Source organism: Stenella coeruleoalba (genome assembly GCF_951394435.1).
Source record: "Stenella coeruleoalba genome assembly, chromosome: 15".
NCBI lineage: Eukaryota > Metazoa > Chordata > Mammalia > Artiodactyla > Delphinidae > Stenella > Stenella coeruleoalba.
In genome coordinates this window covers 5,036,654-5,048,267 of record NC_137161.1, presented here as the reverse complement: position 1 = coordinate 5,048,267, position 11,614 = coordinate 5,036,654, and the positions used below count along the sequence as shown (strand labels likewise).

General features: G+C 48.1%; 1 protein-coding gene across 1 annotated transcript; it reads left to right on the top strand.

The window, feature by feature from the left end:
• Positions 1 to 565: 565 nt before the first annotated feature.
• On the top strand, positions 566 to 10,947 carry CIMIP1 (ciliary microtubule inner protein 1; the record flags this gene model as incomplete). Its single annotated transcript, XM_079945938.1, has 4 exons — positions 566 to 633; positions 2,601 to 2,682; positions 4,306 to 4,407; positions 10,327 to 10,947. The coding sequence occupies 4 exons, from the start codon at positions 566 to 568 to the stop codon at positions 10,486 to 10,488; spliced, it is 414 nt and encodes a 137-aa protein (XP_079802064.1). The 3' UTR covers positions 10,489 to 10,947.
• Positions 10,948 to 11,614: the final 667 nt, after the last annotated feature.

Sequence of the window (11,614 nt, the reverse complement as noted above, 5' to 3'; positions counted from 1 at the left end):
TACTCGCAGCGACATGGATGAACCACTCAAACGTAACACTGGACCAAGGAAGCCAGGCAAAAACGACACCAGGATGATTCCGCTTACACAAAGTTCAAATTGTGATGAAACAAATCTCTGCCGAGAAAAGTCGACGGGCGCTGGGGGGCGGGGCGTCGAGTGACCTATTTCGTAACCCAGGCGGTGGCTACAGGGGTCTCTATGACGGAATCCATTAAGCTCGGTACGCTTAGGGTTGGTCCACTTGGCCTGTATACTTGCAGGTCTCAATTTTAAAGGGAGGAGGGAATGTAAGGTCTTGAGGTTTCCCCAAGGTTTTCCGCAGAGAAGGGCTGCTGCGCCCGCGAGCCGGCAGGTGGGCAGGGAGGCGGGCGAAGAGCGCAGCTGCGGACTGAGATTGGCAGTGGGCGCACGGAAGCCGCGGAGCCAGGCGGCCACAACCTCGCCAGGTGCTGCGCCGCCTCCGCCTGCGCGTCCTGCGTTGCTTGGCAACCCGTCTCCTAGGCGACGTGAGACGCTGAACCCAATGGCCGAGGGTGCCGGGCGCTGCAAGACCCCAGGCCCCATGGCGCAGAAGCCCATGAGCAGGGCCGAGGCCGAGCGCATGAACCTCGTGGCCCAGGACGAGATCTGGTAACGCCCGGGAACCGGGAACCCAGTGGGCTGGGCCGTTCCCACCTGAAGTGTTCAACCTGGCCGCCTCAGTTTCCCCACCAAGTCCTGGAGGTGATCGACCTCTGGGCGCGAAGAGCGTGCCCTGGAGGGGGTCGGGGGGCCTTGCGGAAAGCGGGCAGTGTTAGGGACGAAAGAGCCTTTCTTTTTCTTTTCTTAGGCACACCACAAAGGCGTGAAAGAGTTTGCATCTGCCTTTACAACCCGCTGCAAAGCTTTGCTTGTTGAGATACGACTGATGTGTGCTTATTTTTAATATTTACCAAATGCTTAAAACATCTTAATGTTTGTTCAGTTCGAATGAGAGCACGTCACATTCTCGCTTGCTTGTCCTGGTTTTTGAACAAGAAGCTTTAATTTAAAGAATAGATCCGTTTTCTCAAAGACTTATGTTCAGCAGACATCTGTAATGAATGTTTTTATTTGGCATTCTATCCCATTGCTAAATAGTATCCCATCTCTTTGAAGTTTTAACGGGTATGGGAAGTTACTAATTTAGATGCAAGTAAGTAAATATTAGCAACAACAAACCATCATGGCTCACCTCTTAAACTTCAGTTATCCTATTGTCATCTCTATGACTTTTACCATTTCCTTGAAAACCCTGTAATAGTCACTTCATATTTTTCTTTAAATTAGCTTTGTTTCACTTAGTGAACTTATTTTTATAGGAAACTTTATATCACTCTTGAAAATGGAAAGCCAGTATTATTTGCAATAAATACATGCTGTTATTATTTTTTAAATCTTTATTTTTATCCAAGTACCCACTATAGGAAATACTACCTAGCAGGGTATTAGCAGGGTCTGTTTGCTCCGCCTAGAATGCCCTTTTCTCTCTTCCCCCACCAAACAAACTCCTACTCATCCTTCAAGACCCAAATCAGATGGCCCCTCCTGTGTGAACAGAGCCAATTAAGCCCTTAGACTGTTCTGTCCCATGTCCAAACTTGAACACTTGAAACGTGGTTATTCCAAATTGGGATGAGCTGTAAATGTAAAATACTAGATTTCGAAAACTTCATGCCCCTAAAAAGTGATACCAAAATTAAGTTTACCTGTTTATTTTTACTTTTTTTAAAATGTGGCTCTAGAAAATTTTAAATTACATATATGGCTCATATTTTTGTCTCATGTTACAGCTCCCTTGGAAATAGACTCTGCTTTAGATGCTCAGTGTCCAGGGAAAGAGTTTGGCCAGGGCCTCTGAAACTGTTGAGACATCAGAGGGGGCTTGGGGTGCAGATATTGATTCCAAAATAGGAAAAGAAACTTGAAAATCAAAATGAATAAATGTTTAATCAGATTTTTGCAAAATGCAACACACCCGCTCTTCAATTGCAATTCAGTTCAGCTCCTAGGTAGTTATGTATAAATTATATTCAATGTGGAGCAAAAGCAGGGCCAGGATTAGGGTGGGATGAGTGAGGCATCTGGAGTGCAATAGTTAAGGGGGGGACTCCATCTCAAGATCATGCAGGTGCTGGCTCTGTGCTTGCAGGAACCTGAGAGTGGGCACCTCCTTAAATTTTGCATCCCAGGGACTCACTCACTCTGGCCTGGTCCTTGCTCTGAAAACAAAGGAACCTTATATGTACCTCCATAATGATTTAACACTCCCCCATTACTATAGGTCCAGGGGCCCCCAAAACAAGGATTCCATTCCTAGATGACCCCTCGGGCAGAGTCAGCCCCAGTTCTGTCTGCTCCCCAATGTACCACCCAACCAGCATCTCTGGTTCTTAGACATGTGTCTTCCTTACATTAGTGGGAAGTCCCCAGCGACAGGGACTCCTGCTTCCTCCCTGACACGGAATCATCCTTCAGTCCAGATGCATTGAAGAATGTAAAATTCTCCCCATTGCACCTTAGGGTTTGCTACTTTAACCCTTTTCAAATGTCTGGCATTTAAGAGCTTTCTTTTTCAGGACGTACCGCCTGAAGGCTGAAAACGAGGCACGGCAAAACTGGGCAACGAACTGGGGATTTTTAACGACCCCCCTCGAGGAGGTAAATGTAAATTTGATGAGCTCAGAGGTTATAGAATCAATCATTTCCAAGAATAAATGGTTATGAAGTGTATAATTTGCAAGAATAAATTAAAGAGCATGTTGTAGGCGAAGACGGCTGACACCTGAATTTTCCTCCCATTCACAAATTTATTGAGTACTTACTATGTGCCAGGCACGTTCTACGTGCTTCATCCGAACCAGCTCATTGAACCCACACGACAACCCCTGTGCGGAGGGGCGTGCTCTTTGATGTCCATTTTCCAAATGAGGAATTTGAGCTCAAAGAAGTGCAAAGTCACACAGCTCAGAAAGAGAGGCACCAAGGGGAGATGCTGGTCTGGCTGATTCCAGGGCCACTCGGCCTTGGAATTCCCATCTGTAAAATGGGGTGACAGTCCTCACTGCCTCACTGAGTGACTGTGACGTTCAGATGGAAAGAGAGGAGAGGCCAAGTGAATATCGGCACGATTATTAGGAAAATACTCTTGGTATTTCCTACACCAGATAGGAAACAGAAACAAGGAAAAGGACCAGGCATAATTAATAGGGAGTGATGGGGACACCAGCAAAGAGACCACTGACCCCATCCAGAGGCAGCCACCATCAGCCCAGCTGAGGGCTACCAGGCAAGCAGACTGGCTGTATTTTCTGACTGTTCGAGAGAGTCCAGGGCTTCCCCGGTGGCGCAGTGGTTGAGAGTCCGCCTGCCGATGCAGGGGACACGGGTTCGTGCCCCGTTCCGGGAGGATCCCACATGCCGCGGAGTGGCTGGGCCCGTGAGCCATGGCCACTGAGCCTGCGCGTCCGGAGCCTGTGCTCCGCAACGGGAGAGGCCACAGCAGTGAGAGGCCCGCGTACCGCAAAAAAAATAAAATAAGAGTCCAGAAATCCAGACGCTTTAATGAAATCTCTGAGTCTAGAATAGTGGCTTGGATTTATAAGACGCCAACAGGCTCGCAGAATGCTTGTGTGAGCTTCACTGGGATTGCGGCCAGTGGTTTGCAACCTTCCACGTGATCTCCAGGACACAACATGAGGAAACCACATTTCTCTGGGGAGGCAGAATCGCACAAAGGCCACATAATTCAAAATGTCCATGATTCTAGGCAGCGTAAAGCCCCTTTGTAATTCACCCCGTCCCACTAGTGCTGAAATTATGCCATTCTTAATGAGTTTTTTTAATACTTAGAGAGTTACACAATTTGAAATTTTATGCCTAAAATGAGTCCTTATTAATATAATATGCATAAAAGAGTCTATATTAATATTCCTTATGTGTAATTAAATTGGGTTTTTGAAGGGTTCAAAGTTGCTTTAAAAATTAAAAGGGGGGATGGAAGCTCTCCTCACAGTTTACAGGTTGGTCCTGAACCTTGCTGCCATGTTTTAGTCTAAGTCCATAACCTGTGACGTGTTCTCAAATCACTCAGCAGGGCTGTAAACAGGCAGTCTGCAAGGGCCTGGGGCTGAGCTGGCCTGTTTGCCAGTCCCCACGCCACCTCTTTCTAACTGTGATCTGAGCACCACCTAACCTGTAAAGTGCCTTGTCCTGGGGGGGCAGTGAGGGGAAGCTTCCAAGGTCTCAGCCTGCGGGGCCCCATCCCTGGGGATTGTGTTTCAGCTGATCGAGCGTGAAGAAGAGCCTGCCACCCCAAAGCCCAAAATCGAGCTTCCCGAGCGCTTCCGCATCCGGCCAGTGACCCCAGTGGAGAAATACATCAAGGTTCGCAAAGTCCTTTTAAGTACTTGCTTTCCTAAGTAAGAAATCAACCCCACCGGAGACGGTGTTTCTCCTGTGTTGCTCCTGGTGGGCCCAGCCACCTGCACAGGTAAGAACACAGCGGCGCCCGGCCTGCGGGGAGGCAGGTTTCCAGCCCTTTCCAAGCGCACACATGCAAGACACAGCGGGTTACCGGTCCCTACACGGGCGGGACCTCAGAGGCCAGAGGAAGGAGTTGGGATTTGAGCCCGATTTGCAGTGGGAAGCAGGGCCACGGCGTGTTGAGAATTGCCTTTTTAAGAGATTGCTCTTGTTGCTGAGTGAGGGACCAGGCTGTCCAGAGGGGTGAAGACTTAGATGGTGTTCCCACCTGAGACCCATCAGCTGTGGATGTAGGGTAGATGTCTCTAGAAGTTGCTGAGCTCTGTATGTCCCTGGGTCTCCTCTCATGCATCTGTCACTTTAATCCTGGGTTCTGCTCTCTGCCCAGCTACGGAGAAGGCATTTCTGTGTCCTGATGGGGAGAGCGGATGAAAACTCAGGATGAAGGCGGCCAGGGGTGGGGGTGTTAGGCTCTGCATTTTCTTTTCCTGACGCCCTCAGGGTCTGATGGGGTGGCCAGCTCGTTCGTAGTGGGTGCTCAGTGGGTACGATCTGTTAGCCGAATGAATGAATGAATGAATGAATGCATTCCACTGAGATGTTGAGAGGGTTCCCCCCGATTATACAACAATAGAGGCTCAGTGATTTTTCTAGAAATACAGCAAAATATAAATCATACATTAAAACATCTGTATGTACCCTGACCCATGGTTAACATTTTGGGGAGTTCCTTCCAGATGTTTTCTATGCCTCCATATACCACCAATAAATGCTAGCTCTTTTTTTTTTTTTTTTTTTTTGCGGTACGTGGGCCTCTCACTGCCGTGGCCTCTCCCGTTGCGGAGCACAGGCTCCGGACGCGCAGGCTCAGCGGCCATGGCTCACGGGCCCAGCCGCTCCGCGGCATGTGGGATCTTCCCAGACCAGGGCACGAACCCGCGTCCCCTGCATCGGCAGGCGGACTCTCAACCACTGCGCCACCAGGGAAGCCCTAGTTCTTATTTTATTACTGTCCTTTAGTTGCTCCCCATACTGAGTGCTTTACATGGTTATCTTATGTCCACAACATCCCTGGAAAGTGGCTATAATGGCCATCAAACCCATTTGGTAGATGAGGAAACTGAAGCTGACAAAGGCTGAATAACTTTCCCAAGGTCAGGTGGGTCTGATTCCAGAGCCATACTCTTAAATGTTATTTTTTGACTGCTCCTTCAATAAACACGCACACATACACACACATGCATATATATATATATATATATATTTAAAAATCAAACTCCACAGGCTGCTTTGTAATCTTTTTTCACTTAACAATATGCCCTATATATCTTTCCATGCAGTTAATTACAGCACTCCAAATCATATTACGTTACTGACTGCATTTTTCTCCATTGTACGGGTCGACCATGATTTGTATACCCTTCCCTGATCTCTGGACGTCTAGGCTGTACCCAGTTTGCAAGGAGCAGCCTTGTAGACACAGTGTTTTGCTCCCGGTCCGTAAGTTTATTGGGAGACGTGCCCAGAAATGCAGTGGTTGTTCAAATGAACCACACACGTGGGGAACCCGCTCTGCCCGCACAAACTCCGACTGGAACCCTCGGGCTGGCCAGCGACAGGGCAAGCGGGGCAGGTAGAGGCTCTGCTATTTCTCCACTGCTGGGTTTTAATTCTGCCACCTCCCTACCCCCGCCTCCACCCCGAGGTCCCCGAGGGACCCTGCTGTCTCTCCTGGCCACGAGCGGTCCCCGTAAGTGCCTTTCTCCTGGGGAAGCTGGGCCCCTCCTTCCGCCATCCTGACAAATGGCCCCTGTGCCTGTTCAGGCTGGGTGGCGGCTGTCACCAGAATCATCATCTTTTCAAAGGAGGTGCTCCCACCTAGAGAGCAGAACAGCATCCCCTTCTGGGGGGAGAAGAGAGGAACTGTCCTGGGACCAGAACAAAACGGAACATGATTTCTCCCTGTGTGAGCCTCTGCTCAGGAGAAGGCCAGGTGTGGAAGCCACACCCCTGTCAGAGCCTGGGGGGTGGACGGGGGAAGGAGTGGAGGGTCAGTCTCACGATCCAGCAGAGAAAGGTACTTTGCTTGTTTCCCTCTGAGCTTCCTTCCTTGCCGAAGAAATGGCTCCCGTCTTCCTCCTTCCCATCCCCTCTTCAGGTGGATAGACCCCTTAAAAATACATTTATGGGGCTTCCCTGGTGGCGCGGTGGTTGGGGGTCCGCCTGCCGATGCAGGGGACACGGGTTCGTGCCCTGGTCCGGAAGATCCCACATGCCGTGGAGCGGCTGGGCCCGTGAGCCATGGCCGCTGAGCCTGCGCGTCCGGAGCCTGTGCTCCGCAACGGGAGAGGCCACAGCAGTGAGAGGCCCGCGTACCGCAAAAAAAAAAAAAAATACATTTATGGTTTAACAGGCATCCTATACCCCAAAGGGCAATGCCGTGAAAAGCTTCCTTCCATCCCCCGAGTCCTGAGAGCTGTTGCCCCCCATCTCTGCACCCTTCCCCTGATGCAATATGTCTATCCAAGTGGATGTGGAGGGTTCTAGCCCTTTTTCCTTCGTACACAAATTATACCATATTTTACATCTTTTATGCATCTTTTTTTCTCTTAGCAGTTTGTCTTCAGAGTCGTTCCATCTGAGAATATGGAGAGCGACCTCATTCTTTTAAACTGCTGCGTAGTTTTCCACGGTGTGGAGGGGCTGTGGCTGAACGGGTCCCCGTGGATGGACACGTAGGCTGTGTCCAGGCATTGGCTATGACAAACAGGGCCTTGGTATGTGCGTGTGCAGGTATTAGGATGTCTTAGGATAAATGCCTAGGGATGGACTGTCAGGTCAAAGAGCGTTTGCATTTTCATTTTTCGTAGATGACGGTAAGATTGCCCTTCACAGAGAATTAACAACAGATTCTCCCATAAGCTCGTTCACGGTGGTGTTTTCATCTCTTCATCTGGTGGGTGAAGTGTGGCATCCCAGGGTGGGTTCTGACTGCATTTCTCTTACCAGTTGGAGATAGACTTGAAGGCTGGTCCCGTGTGTTCCCGAGGTCCCAGCATCGTGGAGAACTGGCTCGCTGGAGGAAATTCTGGCCTCGTTGGTGTATGTTCATGGCCCTCCCTGCATGGGGGCTCTCAAGAGATTCATTTTAATACCTCAGCAAGAATATATGTTAAGGGGCTTCATCCACCAGGACCGTGCCCTCCAGCCACCGCCTCACTCAAAGATCCTCTGAGCCAAGCGTGAACTCGTAACCCCAAGCATACTAAACCTCTTCCTCTCGGTTCTTCTGCTGGAACAAATATTCCTCACTGCTGGCTTGGTTCAAATCCCCCCGTAAGAGCAGAACAGAAGATTATTCCAAATGGAAGGGAGAAACCTGCATAAACATTTAGCCTCATTTTCCAAAAATTTTCCAAATTTCAAGGAATTGACAAACAAAATTGTGGGGTTTTTTTCATTTCAGATAGAATCCCATTTCCCTTCTGGTTTTTAATTAAATTCAATTGTTTTTCATTCCTGTGGCATCTATGGTTTGGGTGTGTGTGTGCGTGTACACACACGTATCGTAAAACCTTCTAATCAAACCTATAACCGCCAGGATACCATCTGACAATGTTGCCACGTATTTTATAAAGGGCACTGTGAACTGTAGTATTTGATATTTCTGCACCTTACTTTTTTCTCTTTTTCGCTCTTCTACCAAATAAAAATTATTTCCTTGGGTCGTGAATTAAATGTGTTAAGCATTACGAGATAAAGAGACATGTTTGGTGATCGTTACTTTCAGGGAAAATGTGATCTCCGAGGCCAGCTGATCGGAGCGCGCTTACGTTCAGCGCACCTTACTTAGGGACCCTGGCTCTTCTTTCTGTCTTTTCTTTCTAATTTTTTCTTCCAGTTTTATTAAGCTATAATTGACATACAGTACTAAGTAAGTATAAGTTGTGCAGCATCATGAGTTGACTTACGTACACCATGAGACAATTATCGCAATAAGTTTAGCGAATGTCCATCTTCTCATATAGATACCAAATTTAAGAAATAGAAACAAAATTATTTTCTCCTTGTGATGAGAATTCTTAGCATTCACTCTCTTAACAGCTTCCATATATAACGTAGAGCAGTGCTCCTAATATTTATCCTGTTGTACGTTACATCCCTGGCACTTGTTTGTCTTATAACTGGAAGTCTGTTCCTTTTGACCACCTTCATCCAATTCCCCCTCCCCCACCCCCACCTCTGGTAACCGCACATCTGACCTCTTTTTCTACGAGTTTCTTTGTTTTTGAAGTCCAATTGACCCACAACACTATGTTCGTCCTTATTATACAACACAGTGATTCAGTATTTCTAAACATTTCAAAATGATCACCGTAAGTCTCGTTACGATCTGTCACCATACAAAGATATTGCATAATTACTGACTATGTTCCCCACACTGTACATTTCATCCCTGTGACTCATTTATTTTGCATCTGCAAGTTTGTCCCTTTTACTCTCCCTCACCCATTCCTCTCCTCCTCCACCACCCCTTTGGCAACCATCTGTTTGTTCTCTGTTTCTATGACTCTGTTTCTGTTTATTTTTGTCCATTTGTTTTGTTTTTTTAGACTCCACATGGAAGTAAAATCATGCAGTATTTGTCTTTCTCTGTCTGACTTATTTCACTTTTAAGTGCCCATCTATGTTGTCACAAATGGGAAGATTTCATTAATTTTTATGGCTGAATAATATTCCATTGTGTATATAGACCACATCTTTATCCAGTCATCTGTTGATGGGCACTTCGGTTGCTTCCTTATCTTGGCTATTGTAAATACTGGTTCAATGAACATAGAGCTGCATGTATCTTTTCAAATTAGTGTTTTCATTTACTTTAGGTAAGTACCCAGGGGTGGAATTCCTGGATAGTATGATAGTTCTATTTTTAATTTTTTGACAAACCTCCATACTGTTCTCCACAGTGGCTGCACCAATTTCCATTCCCACCAACAGTGCAGGAGGGTTCCCTCGTCTCCACATCCTTGCCAGCACTTGTCATTTGTTGTCTTTTTGATGATGGTGACTCTGACAGGTGTGATGATTAGTGACAGTGAGCATCTTTTAATGTGACTGTTAACTACTTGTACATCTTCTTTGGAAAAATGTTTATTCAGGTCCTCTGCCCATTTTTTAATCAGGTTGTTTGTTTTTTTGATGCCGGGTTGTATGAGTTCTTTGCATATCTTGGATATTAACCCTTTATCACATACATTTGCAAATATCTTCCCCCATTCGGTAGGTGGCCTTTTTGTTCTGTTGACAGTTTCCTTCTCTGTGCAGAAGGTGCCTTTGAGTTTGACGTAGTCCCATTTGTTTATTTTTCCCTTGCCTGAGGAGACATATCCAAACAAATATTGCTAAGACCAATGTCAAAGAGTGTGCTGCCTATGTTTTCTTCTAGAAGTTTTATGGTTTCAGGTCTTACCTTTAAGTCTTTAATCCATTTGAGTTTAGTTTTGTGCATGGTGTGAGAAGTAGACCAGTTCGCTTCTTTTGCACGTTGCTGTCCCGTTTTCCCAGCACCATTTATCAAGGAGGCTGCCTTTTCCCCACTGTATATTCTGCCTCCTTTGTCATGGATTAAGTACCCATAGAAGTGCGGGTCCATTTCTGGGCTCTCCGTTCTGTTCCATTGACCCATGTGTCTATTTGGGGGCCAGTACCGTGGTTCTTTCTGTCTTTTCCACACCAGGCGTACCGATCCTGATGCCTCCGTGGACACGCCTCGTGTTGCTGTGGCCCAAGGCGACTCAACCCCCTGCCTTTCTATTCCAGGTGCTCCCATCCCCCCCAGTCCCAAAGACGACCCAGGGCTTCATCGGCTGGAGATCCGGGGTTCCGGGCCTGAACAAGTGTCTGGAGCACGATCATGAGATCAGAAGCTGCAAAGGGGCGTATGCCAAGGAGCTAAACTGGCCGAAGCAAGGTGTCCACTGAGTCCAGACAGAGACCCCGGCCCCTGGGGCAAGGAAGGGTGGACCGCCAGATGCCGGTGCCCATGCCCAGGAAAGGAAGAGCTCCCCAGCCTCCCCACCAAGGACAGGGTTCCCCTCCACATCTGCTCATGGGATATTGTTGCAAAGAACACAAAACAGCCCTTAGACGTTTTCAATTCATCAATGCCTCCCTTCCGGAACATTCTTGTAGCATATTCATTCTTGGCTAATGCAATGAATAAAGCAAACTAGACCCTCTGATTTTTTTTAATACCATGGGAATTTCTAGGTATAGCTTTTAAAAACACGATGTGATTCCATTTTTAAATATTTGTCTAAACCCTTTAATGTCACCTTCAATCCCCCTTCTCAGCATCCTTGTTGTAATGAGGTTGTTGGCCAGGTGTTTCTGTACCCAAATCCCCCTGGGCCTGCTTTTCAGGAGGAATAAAGCGCTTTGAGCGTCCCTCGACACTCCTTCCCCAGGATATCTGCAATACGTCAACAGCTTTAAAGCAAAGAAGGGCACAAGATGCGCCGTTGAGTGTGGATTTCCTGGAGAGGATGGGTTTCCCAAGCGCTCCGTAGAAAACCTTCTCCGATTACCTGGTCCACCCCGCCCCCGACCCCCATCACCACGCAGACAGCAGCCGAGCTGCTGCCGAGATGACCAACGAGGCCATGGTCCGTTCCCCCGGGGACGTTTGACATTAACCCCTTGGTCAACATTTGATTTCCGGTCCCTGCCTGTCCCTGAGGCTTTGCTTCACCTCCTACAGATGGGGCTGGGGGTGGAGAGTGCGCTGTCCAGTTGGTGAAAGAGGGCAGCAAGGAGGAGCCAGCAGGTCCTGAGGCCCCGCCCACCGGACCCCAGGGAGTAGGCAAGCAGAGAGTTTGTAGGTGGCCTGTGAAGGCGGGTCGGTGTTTCGATTCTGAGCAGCAGAGGGTGGTGCTTCCTTCACACCTGGGGTGGGCAGAGGTGGGGGGCCGCCATGTCAGTCACCTGCCGTCCACGGAGTCACGTTCCTTCCTCCCTCTGGTTGGTCCAGTGTCACTGTTCACGGGATGGGCTCCTCCCTGGGTTTGCTTGAGTGAGGGGGCTGGAGGCGCTTGTATCTCATGGAATC